General features: G+C 41.8%; 3 protein-coding genes across 3 annotated transcripts; 2 read left to right on the top strand and 1 right to left on the bottom strand.

The window, feature by feature from the left end:
- The first annotated feature begins 2444 nt into the window (after window positions 1-2444).
- LOC307042223 (uncharacterized protein) lies at window positions 2445-14034 on the top strand. The gene is made up of 5 exons (XM_079685993.1): window positions 2445-12240; window positions 12489-12655; window positions 12895-13101; window positions 13190-13316; window positions 13510-14034. The coding sequence occupies exons 1-3, from the start codon at window positions 11767-11769 to the stop codon at window positions 13046-13048; spliced, it is 795 nt and encodes a 264-aa protein (XP_079542119.1). The 5' UTR covers window positions 2445-11766; the 3' UTR covers window positions 13049-13101; window positions 13190-13316; window positions 13510-14034.
- A 94-nt stretch (window positions 14035-14128) lies between these two features.
- On the top strand, window positions 14129-15988 carry LOC307042222 (uncharacterized protein). The gene is made up of 7 exons (XM_079685992.1): window positions 14129-14247; window positions 14374-14449; window positions 14542-14799; window positions 15042-15213; window positions 15384-15532; window positions 15623-15851; window positions 15970-15988. Exons 1-6 carry the CDS (start codon window positions 14209-14211, stop codon window positions 15811-15813), a joined length of 885 nt encoding a protein of 294 aa, XP_079542118.1. The 5' UTR covers window positions 14129-14208; the 3' UTR covers window positions 15814-15851; window positions 15970-15988.
- Window positions 15989-16377: 389 nt separating this feature from the next.
- Window positions 16378-17956, bottom strand: LOC307042224 (P2X purinoceptor 7-like). The gene is made up of 3 exons (XM_079685994.1): window positions 17388-17956; window positions 16861-17088; window positions 16378-16680 (listed from the first exon to the last, which is right to left on the bottom strand). The coding sequence occupies exons 1-3, from the start codon at window positions 17597-17599 to the stop codon at window positions 16497-16499; spliced, it is 624 nt and encodes a 207-aa protein (XP_079542120.1). The 5' UTR covers window positions 17600-17956; the 3' UTR covers window positions 16378-16496.
- Between the last annotated feature and the right edge of the window lie 2167 nt (window positions 17957-20123).

Here is a 20123-nt window from a genome sequence, read left to right as displayed (position 1 = left end):
AATGACAGGGAGTGTGATTGTTGAAATAGGATGTTAGCGGTCTTGCTGTTCAAAGAAGAATGACAACACTGTAGATCACCAACACTATGGTTTATTTTTTATTCACAGGCAAGTCAACATTGTCGCAGTAAAAGTCCCAACTAAGATAGCTCCTGGTGCAATAAAAATGTTCCCTTTCAGTGTTTTACTATTATCCTGCTGCATTAATGTGTATGTTGCATCATGTTACTGCTGTAGATGTGTTTCCGAACCGCTCCAACGAGAGTTACAACGAGAACGTGACGTCATATTTACACAAGACGGATCCTTTCTAGCCATAACCGTCAGATTGGGTTATGGCTAGAAAGGATCCGTCTTGTGTAAAACTCTTGCGAGAGTTTGGCTGAATGTTTACGTTTGGCAGGCAGCCTTACAGTTACGATCGTTAACATCAGTTGGCCACAGCAACCAATGGTGAGAAGCTAAACTATCTATTAATTATGTCAATGACAGGGAGTGTGATTGTTGAAATAGGGTGTTAGCGGTCTTGTTGGTGTTCAAAGAAGAATGACAACACTGTAGATCACCAACACCATGGTTTATTTTTTATTCACAGGCCAGTCAACGTTGTCGCAGTAAAAGTCCCAAGATAGCTCATGGTGCAATAAAATGTTCCCTTTCAGTATTTTACTATTATGTCTGATGTTTCTCTATTAATATTGCTGCTGCATTAATGTGTATGTTGCATCATGTTACTGCTGTAGATGTGTTTCCGAGACGCTCCGATTACAACGAGAGTTACAACGAGAACGTGACGTCATATTTACACTAGACGGATCCTTTCTAGCCATAACCGTCAGATTGGGAGACAGCTACTGTACTTCCTGTCTGTCTTCTTCTGCTGTTCCCTTTAGTGTTTACTTCCTGTCTGAATTATTATTTTGATTTCTCCGTCCCACGCTCTCTTTCAACCTCTTTCCTTCTCTTGAGCTACTTTACTCTGGACAGTTTAGCCATCATGAATCCAAAGTGTCGTTCGCGATCTCCACAAATATTCAACCTAATATTCAAAAACTATTTTAAAAAGTGTGTTTCCTCATGGAAACAACTAATGTGTGTTGTCCACAGCTGCAGTCAATTTACCAGACTTCTTTCTGCATATTGATATGACTGCACATCATATCTTGATCCTCTTGGCAACAATTTGTTTTATTTAACAACAGTGTGTTAGCAAAAATTAGCAACCTCTGGAAATGCCCACATGTACTAATCAGAATAGAGTATTCGGCAAAGCCACGTGATACAATTAGATGTGGATAAAGTAGCAATGTTTAGGTGGTGTGAAAAAAAGAAAACCTGAAGTCAACATACCCATGACAAAACTTTCCGAAGGTAAATTATTTAATTTACCTTATGGAAGACCTTTTTAGTTTTTTTGTCATATTGAAGTGATATTTTGCAGCTTTTTTTGTAAAAATGACACAACAATTGGTTAGGGTTAAGTTAACACACATTAAAATATATATATATATATATATATATTGCCAAAGATATATCAATCAGTCATTCTTTACCAACAATTCACAATTGTATAACCATGTACCTTCCTGAAATACTACCCTCTACCCACCATGCACTGTGAGGTTTGGTTTCTAAGGCAACCCCGACTGTCAACAAACATGGCCGGTGCCGCAGGGAGCTCTCACCAACATGAGTGAGTAAACTGTAGTGCAGCAGTGAAATGCAACAATTTATTATGTTCTTTTTTAGTGTTTCCACTTTGTTTTTATCAGTAGTGGAAGAAGCATTGAGACTTTTTGGTAACACTTTATATTAAGGTACACAAATTAACCATCAACTAGTTGATCATTAACATGCATATTAGCAGTATATTGGCTCTTTATTAGTCAGTATAAAACACTTATTAATGCCTTATTCTACATGACCATAATCTACAAGTATAAGCCATTAGCTGAGAGTCTTTCCTCAATAACCCTCTAATTAATGCTTATTTATTGCAAGTAAGGAAGTTGTTGTACATGAGTTTTGGTCTTAATATGCCAAATATAATATAGTGACTTCACTATTATTTAAGAACTCTTTTTATTGGGTTCTTTTATTTGGGGTTAAGTACATTGCCAGAGTAAGTGAGAAATGAATTTAACTTCTGTTAGACAGCTATCATACTGAATAAATATTGACTGTGAATGTATGCAAAAATGTATGGCATAGGCTATAGCTGTCTAACAGAAGTTAGACAGCTATATGCAGTAACGGTTGCAAGGTTGCCATTTGCAACCATTCAGAAAAAATGTCAACCACTTCTTGGCCTTTGGTTGCCATCAGTGGCAACCAGTTTTTAACATAAGGACAGCAAACAGCAAAAATGTGCACCCCAAAAGAGATAAATGTTAATTATTTGTTGTATTAAGAGTGACATTTAATTATTGTTGTGACCAGTCGGAACCTGACCTGAAAGCGATGCGCGTTGTTGAGGCAGAATCTCTGCTTCGCGCCGTTCCTCTATGAGTTTGTTTTAAAAGAAGGAAAAGTCAAAGCAGCCAGGATAAGGGTTAAACAATAATCTGCTTTAATGGCAAAAACATACAATACATCACCCAATCACCTAATCACGAAGCACCAGTGCTTAATTTGTAAATCATAAGGTGCCGGAACGCAAAGTACATATGACAGCTCAGGGATGACGAGATGCGTACAGGTCCCGGAACGTATACAGAAAAGGTGCTGAAAACAACATGAAAATGTCCACTTGCAACACTGTGGGACTTACAAGCCTCAATTTCAAATAGTATCCATGGTATAAATGTTATGACGATAATTTATAATTTTTTAGGCTAGTACGCACAACATAGGCAAATGCCCACATCACCACAGGTGGGACTTCAGTATACAGCCAGCAATTAATTTCTCAACAGGTTTAACGTGTATAAAAAATATTTATTAGGCCTATTCAAAGATTGGCACGGCGGCCTATTAATAGACAGTATGTTTGCTCACCATATTTAGTTGTTTAAAACACCCCACATCACGAGCATGTCCGGATTGTCCTCTATCTCTTTTTTTCTGCTTTTACTGCGTGTGTCTGTGGCAGTTCTGTGTCCTTTGGCCACCCAGGATCTCACGTACGGGACTGGATTGAATTTAGCCAGGGGGGGTCCAACAAGATTTAGGAAGAGTAAAGATGACATGGTGGATGTGAGCAAAGAGCTACGGTTGGGAGTGCAAATCAAGTTCATTTGAGAAAATCCGCGCTCACATTCAGCACTTGCAATGGGAATGCTGTTGACAGCAACAAGTAACTCCATCAGCTCATCGGGGGTGTCTTTACCATCTGAGTCTCTGTACGTTCTGTAGGCCCGTATGACTGCGCGCGGGTTGGCAATGTTGAAGCGCTGACACAGTGACTCGACCTCAGTCTCTCCATACAGCGCACCTGCGTCCTCGGGCCAGTATTGTGCGTAAAGCACCTTCAACTCCTCAATGAACTTGTTATATCCAGTTTTATCTGGCATCCGGCCTCCTTGAGATAACATACGGTCCTCCAAGTTCTTGGCCACAGTTAGAAAAAACTGCTTGGGTTCGAGTGATCTGTCGCTTGATTTTCCTCCATTCAGCGTGATGCCATGGAAAGAGTTTTCCTCAATTCCCCTTTGGCTCAGTTCAGTGTAGCGACCTGGCCGATCCGACATGGCCTCAAGTACCCTGATTTCCCGACAAATGTACTTGTGTGCTGAAATGATGGTAATGTCTCGTTTTTGAGGCTCGACTGAGAGCTCAGATAATTCTTGCAATGCATCGCACATTATGCCTAAATTGTTCACAAACGCATGCGAAGATAAGCGCATAGCAAGCCCAATGTATGTTTGCTTTGTGACACTGTTACGGGAGGGATCTTCTGATGCAGTTTTGAAATGCTTGTAAAGTGCTGGGTAGTTCTTCCACACTGCTTCAACGGTTCTAAAACTTGATGCCACCCATCTAGTGTCTAAAATACGACCTATTTTGCATAGCTGGACATCCAAGCTCTCAGCTGACTCTCTCAGCTCCATTCGATTTTTGTTAGATGTGCTATACAGTGCATATATCTTGTCCATCAATATTTTAAAGTGATTTATAGCACCCATCTCTTTCACTACGTCTGCGACTGCAAGCTCAAGCCTGTGGGCTGAGCAGTGCCACACAGTAATGTTGGGGAACATGGCCTGGAGCCGACTCGCCACTCCACTTTTACGCCCTAACATAACCGAAGCACCATCACAAGTTACTCCAATGAGGGTCTTAAAGAGAAAATCCTGTGTCAAATACAGGCGCTCCAGAGCAGACAACAGTTTGTGGACAATACCTTGAGCAGTTAGATCATCTAGCTCTACGAGTTCAGTAAAAATGTTTGTAGGCTTGTCCATATCGGGCAACTGAGCCCTAAGGTATATTATCAAGCAGCTCTTTTTGCTTAAACTGGTTGACTCATCCAGCATTACACTGATTTTGGGAGTGCACTGTACTATTTTTTCAAACAGTTTTCTTTTCATTTCTTCAGAAATATGTTTCTGTATGTCTACACATGCAACATTGGAATGTAAAATTCTCCCCATATCGAGTCCATTTAATTCTTGGCAATCAATCTCCTGTTCGAAGCCATATGCGGGACGGTGGCGTTTAGCCTCCTTGTACGCCGTGCGAAATACGCGAGCTGTAGTGGCCATCTGTTCAGACTGACTATTAATTATAAACTGTCCTAAAGTGTCCACTTTTGCCTTTTCAAGAATGCTTGCTGCTGCTAGGTGAGCCTTAGTACGGGCATGTTCAAATACTTTTTTTCTGAGTGCGCGTTGCTGTTTTATAATATCTGAAGCAGATGAGGTTACTGTGCATAAAACCCACTCTTTTGCAAGTTTTATCCCCGACGTCTTCTCTGCCCCCAAAGTCCCCACCGCCTTACACGTTGTGCAACCCAAACCTGATTTTCCCCTAAAAAGCCAGGGATAGTAAGTCTGCTTCACTTTTAGCTGAGCTTCTGTCCAAACAGTTGTGCATCCCATCCCTGACCTGTCGCTGGACGTCCCACACTCTTCTACGCTCAATGCGCTCTCCTCTCCTACTGAATCTTCCTGCTGTAAGCCAGCTGATGTCGCGGTTCCGCTCGCCTCTTGCTCCGGCTGTTGTACCGGGCTAGTTGATGCCAGGGTACCCACCCGTTGCTGTTGGTGGTCCACCTGGCTGACGGTAGCTGGCTCCTGTTCCGGCTGGCGGTGAACCTGACCCGCTGCTGCCACGGTGCCAGCCTCCTGCCCGGGCTTGGCTAACTGTCGGTTAGCTAGCTGGCTAGCTGTTGCGTCGCTAACCTCCTCCTGGTTTTGACCATCAACATGACCGCTGCAGCTGCCCTCGTCGCTGCTTGTGGAGGCTTTTCTGACTCGTTTTGAAGTGTCTATTACCTCTTCCTTCTTTTTGAAGAAAGACAGTAAATTTAACTGTCTTTTTGACATGCTTGCATTGAATCACCGTTTCTTCCTCTCTGCGACGTGCTCCTCATGTGGCGAATTTCAAGAGTGAAAGACGTTTGTCCGTTGGTCCAGCTTTTCAGTGCGTCAACACAGATCCCCGACTCTTTCAAATCTTAATCTTAATAAACGACATGAAATTCTTGGGATTTTTTCTGTAAATTAATATCTGCATATTTTATTTCATTTTAACCATTTTTTATTTTTATTTTTTGTGAGAGGTACCGGATCTGCCCAAATAGGTGCCGGAACACAGGGTGGCCAAAATGAAGAGGTGCCGGATCCTGTTCCGGCAGGATCCGGCTCAAATTAACCACTGCGAAGCACTCTGCAGAGTACTCCGGGCTCAGGTTCTACCACCGTGTGATATACGTACCACGACAGCCAGTCAGAAACAAGAGCGCCGATCTTCAAAATGATCACAACATTTATACAAAGGTGGGGAGGAGTTTTATCGCTTGCTCTTCCCTAGCTATTTGTTATTGGCGAGTTCGCTTCTGAGCGAGCTAGCAAGTGAGTTGGCAGTGTTCCATTGGTCGGTTTCCCTTCTGGGCGGGAACCCAGGTAGTAAGTCTGCAGTTGTTGATTCCATCTGTTGCTTCACAGTGTATGTGTGTGTGTGTGTGTGTGTGTTTGTCCCTCTGCCCTTAGGCAGATCCCCAATCAATGATTTGGAGTCATTACAGAGGACTCTTTGACAGGACACATACTCATTCCCCCTAAACATCTTCAACACACACATCCTATAATGTATCTTATCAAACAACAGCCACCTGTTTTTCTCTATGAAATCCGTATTTGTAAATATCCAAACGCCATCGTCCCATGACAGTCACCGCATCAGTCAACCAACATAAGTTAATTGTTCTTGATGCTTAATGGCTTCCCTGAACTTCCCTTCACCCCAAAGTCAGCTTACTAGGAATGAATACATTTTATTGATAAGCTCAAAAGGACGTTTATCTCGTTTACTGCTGGGTGACCCAAGTCTCAAGGCCTCTTTTGGGGTCTGTAGGAGATAAATCATTAATTCTACAAGACTTTAACTGCCTTATATCTGAAAATGTATCTGGGAATTCCCCTGTTAATTGCAAGGACTATTGATAATTAACAGAGAGACCCTAGGGGCCTCTTCTTGGTATCTGCTAGGCAGAAGTCACTCAATGCAGAAATCACAAGTTTAACACACATTCTATATAAGGTGACATTAAAATGAATATACCAGATTGAACTTTCCTGCCATAACACGTTACTTTAATACTTCAAATATTTCAAATAATACTTCAGTGTTTACTCGCGTGCGCGGTGCGCCGTGTGTTTGTTTTACAAAAAATGGCGAAGCAAATTAAGTTGTTTGACTGTGGGGTAAAAGGTTCGGCCAACCCGTCAACATTTCAAACGAAGGTTCAAAGTGATTCAACTGATAAAGCGCAAGATGAACCCGAACGAAAAGCAAAGAGGAAATGTGTAAAGTCTTGGGAGGCGAAATATATATATGTACATTCTGCTCCGTTGTGCATTCACTTCCGGTAAAGGTTCCTTCAAAATAAGAGTCCCGAATAAGTGCTAAACGAAACTTTACCATAGGAAAATATTGGCATACAAATATAATCACTTCTATAAAAAGGTAACACATTTTAAATATAGTTAGACATATTAAAGGTCATTTACATCATTAATAATTATCTAATTCTTAACTGTGAATGGTTTTAATTTATTTAACATTAGAAATGTATTAGTCTGGCCAAACCACAATCAAGACGTCAATGCTGAAGGGCCAATGGATCTATGGTGGGGGTCAGCACAAAGGTCAAGAAAAACCACATTTGAAAGAGAGACAATGGATGACCAAGAAACTAGTGACTTGCTCAATTTATTTGAGAGGGATCTGTGAAGAACACGACAACAGCTGCACTACTGGTATTTTGTATACCAGCAATTGAGGGTGGACAAGTTTCCTACCTCTTAAGTTTATAATAATTGTGTTAATTACTTATTGTAAAGCATTTGAACATTCTTTTGTGTCACATTTTCATTATTAAGTTGATGTATAATTGTATAGTATCTTAATTATTTAAAATACAAGGTGACTAAAAAGGGCAACCGTATTTTCAGTTTTGGCAACCAAAAGCTTATGCCTGGTTGCCAGCCTGGAAACCACTTTTAAAAGTTAGCGTTGAGCATAGGCGGCGCGTGAGGCTCAGGTTTGGGAAGGCTCTATCAAGTCATATTACAGGATAAAGGAAATACAGTTTAAACTGCCGTATGCTGAGAAGACGCCGACGTGTCGCACTTATTATTCATATCACGTCATCAATCAGATCATCTATCATATAATATCATATTTCCTTATCTGAGTCAGCTTCTCGAGCCGTATCTGGCCGTGCAACACTCACAGTGTCACATACTGTATGCAGAAGTATTATTTTAAGCAACACATTGGTTGACGAAACACTCAACTCAAATGTAATTAAAGTCAGATCCACTCGTGTCTTGGATGGGGCAGTGATATCATAAAACTGTTGTATGCTTTCAAACACTCTGTAGTTTATTATTTTTGTAACCAGTTGTTCTATATTAACCTTGGCTTGTATCCTGGATTATATGTTTAAATCATGGATGTTTAAAGTTCATATGCATTCACACCTAATAGTCCGTTTTCTGGTGCGCACCAGACCACAGTTTGTTTCATTGGTTCATTTTTCAGAAGGTTCGGTTTGCGTTCACACGGGCAAAACTCAGACGGACTATAAACTTTAAACACAAGTCATGTGCTCGGAAATGCTGTTCATCCATTGGTCAGACATTAAGGGGGTAAAAACGCAAATCCCGGCAATTTCTACCGGAGCCTCCGCCATGGAGCATCGGCACTTTCGGCAGGTTATTCTCATGCTGCTGTTAATCTGGAGATCAACAGACACTAGCGGCGAGCGCATATGATTATATAATCAGACAACGTCCGTTAAAAAACATTATAACACATATAATAAGACGTTCTGCAGCAGTAAGGAGGGCGTTTCACCGACGACAGGTGTTCTTACTTTTATGTAGTTGACGGAGAATTTTGACTTTACACGACACTGTTCAACACTTAATTCTGCTCCACACTTTAACTAAACAACCGCGGATGTCTTGAAAGACTCTTTCGCTAAAGATTTTGAAGATATCCGCGTTCTTGTGACACGTAAATACTACGCTTCCTATGTTTTGGTGCGGACTGCGTTCACACCAGCAATGAACCGCTCCAGAGTTCTGAGACCACCTATTTTAGCGGACCAGAGTCCAGTTGTTTAGTTCACTTAAGAGGTCTCGGATTGTGTTCACACCGACCCAAATGAACCGCACCAAGCGGCTAAATGCACCAGGGTTCGATTCAACCGGACTATACAAGGCAGGTGTGAACGCACATTACTTTACTTTTCATTCATGAAGTATGACGCTGCGCTGTCAGTAGGCTACACTTGTCCCTGTTTGTGATTGGTCAAATGTTGCTAACCCCGCCCCTTTCATGTGAACGCCCTCTCAGCTGGAGAGATAAACCCTGGCTTGATTTACCGAGTATATAACCAGCTTCGTAGGACCGCATAGCGAGATCTCGTTTGTTAGTTTGTTGTTGTTAGTTTGTTTGTTACTCAAACATATCCAGGGTATGTTGAACTGGCTTCTAGTACAGGGCACAGGTGGCTGCATAGCAGCGTTAATGTCAAAGACACAAACATTATATTTTTATTTTACCAGGATGCAGTGACAAAAATATTTGGGAAGGCTTAGCCCCTGATCCCACCGGAAGCGTCTGCGCTGCGCTGCGGCTGCGGCGTTTTTAGTGATCGCGGCCACTCTAGTCAATGGGTGCTATTCCACCAGACCCGCTGCGCCGTGCTGCGCCGCGGCTCGAAGCGTCCCAGAAGCTCCTCGCCGCAAGGAATTTCTAAAATATAGGATGAATCCTATTTTTGACGCAGCGCAGTGCAGGCAGGAAGTGGAACGTTCATCCGAAAATATTGGTGATGTCGTTGGCTGTCCAGCCACGAGGTGATGAAAATCACCTTGTTGTCTCCTTTGCTGGTTGAGGGGGTGCACCCAAAACCGGCTCCTTCTCCTCCCCCCACCCCCCCCCCCCCCGTAGTCTTTCAAGTAGGAGAATACATGCCAGCGTTCTCCTCCTTATATATATATATAGAATAATTATGATGTTGAATGCAGATTTTTTTACCACTAAAATACAGCAACACATCTTTGATTCATGTCGTTTATAACTGGAATATTACAATTATTATTAACTGTGTCTGTAGTCTACAACACAACAAAATAGGAAATAACAACAATAAACACGATTTAAACAGACACAAACATAAACCATTTAACTACGTTGCCTAGAAGTACAAATGTCAAGGAAATATTCCAAAATCAACAACAACTGCGAGGCTGCACACACGACGCTCCGCTTCCGCAACTTTTTGAAACGCGCCTGGTGGGTTATGACGCAGGAGGAGGTCGCAGCGCGGCACAGCCGTAGCGCAGCGCAGAAGCTTCCGGTGGGATCAGGGGGTTAGCCTTCCCTAGCCTACAGTACCCGCCGCCCCTGGCGTTGAGCCCTGCATATTCTTAGATAGAAATACCTAATTAGAGTCAAACTACTAGCTTATTGGTTATGAACAAGACTTCACTTTAAAATAGGGAACATGTTCTTAGATATAATAGCTAATTTTGAGTTATTTAGACACAATTAACACTTATAGTTTCATGTCTTGTTACATAAGAAGAGATCATATTTGTTTTAACCTCTTCTACACCGCACCCCCGATACCGGGGGGAAAAACGCGTCATCTGCAGGAAACAGCGTCTGAGGGCATCTTAATATTCAATAAACTATGAATGTTTTATATCCATGTAACGGGAAGAAACTCAGCTAACTCATCATTTTTATTTTATTTTTCAAAAAAAAAAAACAAAGCTGGCACTGAGCCTATGAATTAGCCACGAGCGAAAAATGCTAACGGGGTGTTGCACAGAAACTCACTCATAACACCCTTATTACTTATCGTAGCTGCACGTCCAACCCATCGATCTGATCGTGAGATGACACAGAATCGATTGGTACATAATAGGGGTGTAACGGTATACGTACCCGTACCGAGAATTATTCGATACGGGCCCTTCGGTTCGGTACACATGTGTACCGAAGTGTACTGAACAAATATAACGTAAAACGTAAAAAATTGAGAACGTGAACATCTTTTTGGAAGTAATCTCAGCCAGGTGCTGTGTCGCAGCCATGGTCGCAGCATTCAGAGTAATTTGCTCACATTGGGTTGGTCATAGAGCGATCAAGTAATTTAATTGGACGAGAGGCATACTATGAGAGCTGGTCACAGGGATGCGTTGAAATGTAGTCAGTAATTTGAGGAACCGGCGAAATGGCGAACGCAGATAAAGTTGAGCTCGAAAATCCTCCAGCATCATTGAAGTCTCCGGTTTGGGAACATTTTGGTTTCGCAGTTACGTACAAGGATGACGGACAAAGACAGGTGGACCAAACCAAAGCTCTTTATCGGCATTGTTCAACTAAAATTGGTTACGCGGCTGGCAATACATCAAACTTGAACACTCATTTGAAAAGGCATCACCCGAACGTGAATATCACCGGTACCAAAAGAAAAAACACTGAAGTGCAAACCCAACTAACACTAGCATTTAAGCCTCCACCACTCGCAAAAAGTTCAGACCGAGCCAAAGCTATTACAAACGCCAAATATGCTTATGTTGCCATGTTAGCAAAGCGCTACCTGGCTGTGTCTGCTACATCTGTCCCTAGCGAGAGGGTGTTCTCCACAGCAGGAGACATTGTTATTGCCAGCAGATCTGCCCTTTCGGCAAGCAATGTGGACAAGTTAATTTTTCTTTAAAAAAACATGAAAATACAATGACAAGCAAGTCTTAAAGAGCATCTTGCAGGTTTTTATTTTTTCTACATTTATGCTTAAACTTGCTTGAAAATTACAATTAAAAAAGTGAATGAAGGATTTGATATGTTTTACGAGACATAAGGGCAGGAATTCAGAGGGAAAGGAGCAATTTTGAGCTCTGCTCTTAAAAACTGCTTTTTTTTAAGGTCATACGTCAAACGCGTCATATTACATCACACAGGGGACACATCTCCGCTCTCTGACCGCGGTTATAGTAGAGTTGCGTTGAGTAGAGCGGTTGTGTTTTAAGGAGCTGGTATTTTTCGGTAGTTTTACATTGTATTTCACCATTTGTAATCATGGTGCAGTATTGTGTTTGTGCAGGTTGCACAAATACCAGCCTGTCAGGACATCGAGTCCACTATTATCCTAACAGGAAAAGAAAGCTAGCTAGCTTTCGGTCCTGGGTTCGTTTTGTGCAGACAAAGAGACGGGACTTCAATGCTGCGTCTGTGACGAAAAACGCGGTCGTTTGTGGCGCTCATTTTCGACCGGAGGATTATGAGTCAGGTGATGTGATGGAGTGCAGTATGGGATATCGAAGCCAGGACCGTGTGAGGCTGATAGCTAGTGCGGTTCCGTCAATACACACAACTCCGGCAGCAGCAGCAGCAGCAGCAGCAGCAGCAGCAGCAGCAGCAGCAGCAGCAGCAGCAGCAGCAGCAGCAGCAGCAGCAGCAGCAGCAGCAGCAGCAGCAGCAGCAGCAGGCTGGAATGAGAGCGCGGGAGCGTCGGTCAGAGATTCAGCAAAACGAAAACGTGAACTGTGCACCGTAAGTATTGTTTTTCTAACGTTTGCTAACTTCCAAATTAGTCAGTATAATGATTTCAATAATGACAAGCAACGTGTGTTTAGTATTTATTGTTGTAAGTTAATGTTGCTAACTTGTTAAACCCACTTGCTAAGTCATAATGGATAATGTTAGCTAGAATTGGCGTGGGGACTTTATTTGCATATCTAATGGCGCAGTTGCTATTTATTTTCATGTGTAATCATGTGTTTCATGTGTGTGTTTTCAAGACTTTGGGAGACAACAGTACTGCAGATTCACCTACGGCCAGTGATGCTGGGCTTATAGACCCAGAGCAAGAGGTCGTCTCTCCACTGGTTCCTCAGCCAACATCTGTGCTTCACTGCGGCTCACAGTGTAACACAGAAGTAGCGCGCCAATTTTACATCAAAACGCGGTAAAGACTGCATAGTTTTTGTACATGTTAAAAACATATTACAAAAACATCTCAGTATGATGCAGGCTGTTACAACTCCAAGACTTGCTATGACCTCAATAATTAACATATAAATGAATTAAAACATCTCAGCCCGAATGTCAACAAAACCTGAACATAAGCTTTGTAAAGGTAGATTGTATGGCAGGGCTGTTGTTTATGGCAGGCACAATTATATAATATATATTTTTTTATCCTAGCTGTCCAGGTACAGCCCAGAATGGTCAGTGTGGGTGTCAGACAGAATCTCCACTGCCCAGTCCTGCACACAGTGATGATGAGTCATCTTCTGTAACCATGGACCACCCTGGGGATATGCCATGGAGCCCAGAGGAGGAAATGATGAGCGAGTAGTCTGATGAGGAACCATCAAAAGAGCCACTGCAGCGAACTAATGTTGATCTCAAGTAAGGCTTCTTTTAATTTTAGATGATGTGTACTGTATAACCAAATTGTTTCGGTCAGAAATAACAAGTGTTTTTTTTTTTTTTTCAGTGCTGCTGACAAGTTCATTGTGTGCCAAACCCAGCTGATGTCCTTGTTCACCATTTGCCCTTCCTGTTGTGGGGAAACCCAGGGTAATGTGGAGCAGCAAGAGGGAACTTATATAAAGATAAAACAAGTAAGAGGATATGTGTGAATTCCACTGATGTAAAAATAAAGGTTGTATCATAACCTGTATGTAAATGTTTGTTTTATTTTATTTTTATGTTTTATCAATTCACTGTGTCTATACTTCATTAGTTTTATGGCATAATTGATTTTTCGCTGACTAAGAGTTGTACTGGCAATGTTCTGCTTTTCACATCTCTTAGGTATGTGCAGCATGTGGGTATGAGCGATTTTGGCAGAACCAGCCAATGCTGTACAGAAACATGCCAGCCTGCAACCTGTTACTGAGTGGGGCCATCCACTTTTCATGTTGCATGGCTACCCAGACAATACGGATGTTGAAACTGTTAGGGCTTCAGTGCATCAGTGTCGGCACCTTCTTCCGCCATCAACGCCTGTACACAATCCCTACTATCGTGCAGGCCTGGCAAACTGAGCAGGCTGGGATCATCCGAGAACTGAAGGAGATGGGGGGTGGGCTAATCCTCTGGTGACTGCAGGTAGAACACTTCAGCTTGTATTATTGATATCAAAAAGAGGTCAAAACAATATTTAAATTACATTCATTTAGCTTTATCCAAAGCAACTTACAATAACTGCATTGCATTGTTTTTTGGGCTTTAACGTCTGAATTAAACTGTTTTTGACACTCTGTCACTCTCCTGGCCATTGTGCCAAATATGGCACCTACGCCTTGATCGAGGACAGAATAAACAAGGCTTCAACTTTTCCAGGTAAGTTAACGTTATCAGTCACACAAATCAGATGTGCTTTCGTCTGATGTGACACGGTTAGTGATATGACTGCATAATGTTGTTTTACAGAGCTCAGAGGTCCCAAGCAGCACCTGGTGTGAACTAGAGGGTCTGAAACGCAGCATTGACTTCCTTAAGGAGCAACACATGCAAGTTTCAGCCCTTATTACGGACCGAAATTGCCAGGTAAAGACACACAAGAACAAACAGACATATATACACACAAAGATTCTTGGCGCACCATATTAACAGCAAAAAATGCATTTTCTTACTAGTTAGTAAGTAATTAAGGTGTTGTGTTTCACTCTTTAGGTTGCCAAGTGGGTGCGGGAGGAGTTGTGTCCAGGAGGAACGACTAATTTCTTTGATATCTGGCATATTGGTAAAAGTATGTATCTTGATGTTGGTGGGTTTGATTAGGCTGACATTTGTTTATAATTACATTTTCTTTTTTAACATTTTGTTTCGGTTGTGAAACAGGTCTAGGGAAAGCTTTGGATGCTGCTGCAAAGGAGAGGGAGTGTGAGGACCTGAAGCTGTGGAGGCCAGCCATCATCAATCACCTGTACTGGACTGCAGCTTCCACTCCTGATGGAGGTCCAGATGTGATGGAAGCCAAGTGGCAAAGTATGGTAAATCATGTTCAGGACATCCATGAACACGGCACTCCTGCATTTCCCTGCTGTGCACATCCACCTCTGGAGGGAGAAGCAAGGGACAAGGAGTGGCTAGAACCAGGTAACGTACTCTGTACACTGTGTTGCTGAAACATCTTAGTCGTCCAAGTGCTTGTTGGTGCTTAGTTTATTTTGGTTCCAGAGCACTCCATCAATATATAACCCAAAGTGTGCTAACACATTAACAAGGCGTTATATAAATAACACCTGATAGTATCACACAATCGTGCTTTATCAGTGTAGGTAATACATGCATATGTAGACAATTCTAGTAACATCAGAACAAAATATGTGTTTGTACAGGAACAACTGCAGCCATTAAACTGGAGAGGGTGACTTTGAGAACAGCACTGGTAAAGGATGTCCGGAAGTTGTCTCCACAGCATCAGACCTATTCCCTGGAGGCATTTCACTCCCTCATCCTCCACTTTGCACCAAAGCACACTGGGTTCTCCTTCCTTGGGATGTACAGCAGGTAAATATGATGTGATGGTGAAATAATGTGTACGGCTTAGGGATGTTAATAATTAACCATTTAACCGTTAACGAACAATACGAAGTTTAACCGACTAATGCTATCAGTTAAACAGTTTATTCACATATGTACAAAAAACTTGTGAACTGCATAATCTGCTTTTTCTACAGGCTTCTCATGGCAGCCCTGCACTTTAACCACAATAGCAGCAGAGAGGTTGCTCGAACCAGTGATGGTGAGGTGCGTTATGCAGTTCGCTACCCAAGGTTCTGCAAAGGTGGCTGGGTAGTTCGCCCTATCAAGGAGAAGCCATCATACGGTTAGCTGTTTTACTCGGTCCCTAAATATTATTTATTGTGTGATGCATCTATAATATCACTGAATGTGATCACTTGCTTCCTTCCTTCAGCATACGCTGCAGCCCTGATGGAGTCTCTGAGAGAGGGCTACTCCAGGTCACCAGAGACTCTACGAGAGAGCAGTGCAGTCTTGTCCTCCACTGCCCCTGCCCCCCTTTCCACTTCCTGCCAGGAGATCGCCAAGGATGAGGCAGTTGGCCTTTATCTGGCACGGCATTCCCGGTTTAACACAGGAAATTAGTGTGAAACCAGCAGATTCTGTGGTTCACAGTTTTCAGGGTAAGATGATTCTAAATTGACATTTGTTTATTTGTTAGATAAAACCTGGTAAGAGATTTTGATGGTGCAAAAATCAATATTAATATATAATAACAATATTTTCTTTCTCTCTTCATAGGATATGTTGGGACAGTTCCAAAGCTTGCCGCTGTATTTACTCCCTCCATCTGACAGGAGGGAGACTTGTTGAGCGGCGATAATAATATCAAATAAATAATTCCATATTCATAAATGAAATGATATGCAAATAAAATGTTCTTGGCTGTGGACTTGTACTCTACATAATTATGTTGAGGTCATGGTAATCTAATTCAATAAACAATAACTGCAATGAACAGATAGCATTTTCTGACTCTTAAAATGATTGGATATGGTGTAATTTGTTAAATGATTCTGTGTTGAAAAATGTATATCTTTAAAAACTGCATTGGTGTATTAAGGCGGGCCATACTATTTTTTTTTTTTTTGTAAATCGATTGAGGAGTGTTCAAATAACGTATTTTGGTGGTTATTAATGAAAAGACACAATCAATCAATGTTTATTTGTGTAAATTGAAAAAATACCACATTTACAGCATAGGTAGACAAAATGTTTGGAAATGCATGTGTATGCGAGCACATAGTGCGAACACACTATGATTGTGATTAATTGTATTGATCGTCACCAAAATGAGGCCACTCAAAACCTTTGTAAATTCCTCCTCCTTCTTCTGGGAACTGTCTTCTGATGGCAGACACAACACATGAGGGTAAGGGTTTCCTAATGTGCCTGCCTGGAACTCCATAGGCCCAGCGGATGACCTGCCTGTAAGCTGTGTAGCGGTATTGCCTGGGGATAGGGACACAATATCTACAGGTAAACTTGATAGCCTTGTTAACATCATCAACAAGTGTTATATAGTATATAATCTACAGGTTCTGGGTTTTGAAACCTGCTAAACACTCGGGGTCAATAGCAACTGTATTATCTTTAATAGTATTTATCTTTTGAATTGTAATCTAAACATACTCATGTCTGCTGGCGTGAAGCGGGCCATGCTCCTGCCTGAAGTTCATGTAGGCTATCTGTAGCACAAAGCGATTCAGACAGCATGCTTCAAAGCCTGGGTGCAGTGTCAGGCATGTTATGTCTGGTCTGGGGGTGAGGTTCTCCACCAGGGCCCAGAAGGGATCCACCTCCCTGCAGCACATGCTCTCCACAGCTGAGGTCATGGGCTGGCATTCCCCACACAAGCACCTACAAAACAAAACGTTTATCAGGAAACCGTATTACATCTCTCTCCCCCCCTTCGCTGCTCTCTCCCTCCCCTCCGGTACACAGCACCGTAAAACGTAGTGTGGATTTGCATTAGGTAACGCGAGATACGGCTGATACTTGCGCATTAGTTTCTGTTATGGATCAGTATCAACAGTCCTGCCAGTAACGTTACTATATTATCAATGCTACTTTAGTTATAGCCTGATATATGATAGCTAACTTTAAAATGTTGTGATGTGACGTTAGCTAACATTCTGTAGCTAACGCCGTTCACTCACCAAGATAGCTGCCCAGTTCTCCACTGGTTCTCCTCACACCACAGCTCAATTTCTCTCCAATGGCCGTAATTTCTTCTAATCCTTGGCTGCTCCCGGTCTCTTGGACGCCTAGCAGGATCATAATTATAAGGTTGTGGTCCGTCATATGCATTCGAATATTCATGTTCAACTTCTTCTGTGTCTTCTGTGTCGAAACTAGCATTGGGATCCATGTTTATTAATACGTTACACCGGCCACTCTCCCCCTTGTGTCCCCCGTGTTACGTCACACGCGGGAGGTCACTTGCCGAGGCTTTTTTATGCAGAAGTGAACATTTCTTACAAAAACGACGCCAGATGTCACTGTAGTGTATATTTCTGTATATTTTTTTGAAAATCTAGTGTATTCATCATTTTCCTACACATTTATTCACAGGTGTCTTTAACCTGGAGGTTGCTCTTTAATGTCAAAGTAAATATTTATTTGAGTGAATGTTCACAGTTTAATAATAATTAAAAACCCAAAAATAATAGTTTATGTTGTGTGAGTACTAGTACAGTAAAGTTCAAATACAGATTATTTCAGTTTATCGAAATGCTGCACCTTCATGTTTATTTTATTATATTTTGTATTTATTTGAGTGGATACATTATTCACAGTTTAATAATAATTTTTAAAAAACCAAAAATACTTTATGTTTTGTGATAAAAAAAATTGCTGTACCGAAAACGTACCGGACCATGACCTAAAAACCTTCGGTACGTACCGAACCGAATTGTTTGTGAACCGTTACACCCCTAGTACATACATCATCACTCCATGATAAGAACTTGCGAAGCTATTAACAAGAACAGACATCAAAACATGTGGCGCAAGGTAGCTAAAACCGGCAACATGGCCTACCTTGGTCGTTGTCCGTTCAAAAGTGGTCTACAATGGCATTAAAACGATAAACACGCTGCTGAAGTTAATCCATAGGTTAATCCAATGTGTCTGTGTCCCTTTGAAATTATTTCAGATAATCCATAAACAATAAACCTGCTTTCCCGTTTCCAGATGTCAGAGCGAGAGATAGGTTCACTCTGATGCAAACCTGCATGTGCAAAGCCCCCACCTTTTTTTTTGTATACCATGTGTGTGTATGGGGAAATTCCCCTTGGATTCTATTGGCTCTAACGGTCAAAAAGAGATGTCAATCACCAAAATCGACCAATGGGTTCCAGAGAAACCGTAAAAACGTCGATTTCCACCCAAATCACCTCAGGTGGAGTTTTTTTTGCTAAACCTCTCTAAAAAGGTCAAATGACACTTGTTTTGAAACAATCTTGATACAGGGTACTTATTAGGCTTGGGCGGTATGATGGTATTAGGGTATACCAGGGTATTTCGAAATCCCGTCGGTATGATTTCCAATACTGTGACGTCACAGACTGTGCGCCAAATCACAGATGCGTTTAATTCTATTACACTGACATGGAGTTTTGACAGGGACGACATTGGTTGTAATGCACAGCACGCGCCAGCAGAGGGCAGGGGAGGGCAGTCCGTCTTTCCCGCTCTCAGAGCTCAGCACAGAGCTGAGCTGAGCAAGATGGCGGCAGCATTTGCCGGCCCGGAACTCGGAGAACTAGTAAAAAAGAAAAATGCCTCTGCGCCTGTTTGGGACTATTTTGGGTTTACTCCCAATGACTTCGCCAGTGACTTCATCCAGCACAACGAGAGACAGAGGCACTTCTTTGGGAATGTTTAAGACGGGGTGAGTGAGTGTTGACATTTTTTAATCCTATGCAACTGGTTGATGGTTTTGTAGTCGAGGTCGGACGGTTTTAAAAAAGAAAGCATTTACGTGCTAAACATTCACGCGAGTAATCCAATGAATCAAATGGAAATGAGGTTTTTAACACATGCACGGAATAATATTGCCAAACTAGTTAGTGAATATAGCAAACTTTATTCAATAAGTCAAGTATTTACTCCCGGAAAATCTATATGTATGATGATATATTGTTAACTTAGCTCACAATGGAAACAACGTCGGACATCTACAAACGCGTCCTGTATCCGATCTCAAAATGTGCCATTTGCACAATGTGTCATGTATGCAGCCCTTGTTTTGCACTTGCGCGCACGTCGCGGCACTTTGCGAGCGTCTAGCGGCTCGGGCTGCATTTTACACCGAACATATAATATACCGAAACATCTATTTGCCGCCGTTCGAACGCCACCTCACTCAAGTCGACCCAAGTCATACCGTCATATACCGTATACCACGGTATGATGTCAGCAAGGTGTGACGGTATGTAAAAAATGATACCGCCCAAGCCTAGTACTTATCATGTTGTTCTTTGGATTCCTAAAGCTTTTAGTCTACTAACCCATCATCCAAGGGTAGTTTTTACTATAAGTAAAAAAGAAATTTTGGACACTATAATTTACAGTTTTTTACTATGTTCAATCTGAATTTTCTTTAAAATAAAAAACATCTATATTGATTCTGACTTTTATACATCCAACTCACAGGTTTATCAATACTTTGAAAATAAAGATTATTAATTTAACCCTTTTAGAAGGGAAGATATGGTCATTTGTTCTGGGAATGTCATTTTCGAGCCTGAGACCTGAAAAACAGGCTCAGGGCTTAACAGGTTAAGTGTTATTATAGGAGAATAACTATTATTGTGGTACTACTGCCTTATTAGGCCCATATTGAGCAGAGCATATTAAGACCAAAACTCATGTACAACAACTTCCTTACT

Source organism: Notothenia rossii, assembly GCF_949606895.1.
Source record: "Notothenia rossii genome assembly, chromosome: 6".
Classification (NCBI taxonomy): Eukaryota; Metazoa; Chordata; class Actinopteri; order Perciformes; family Nototheniidae; genus Notothenia; species Notothenia rossii.
This window is presented reverse-complemented; position numbering and strand designations above follow the sequence as displayed.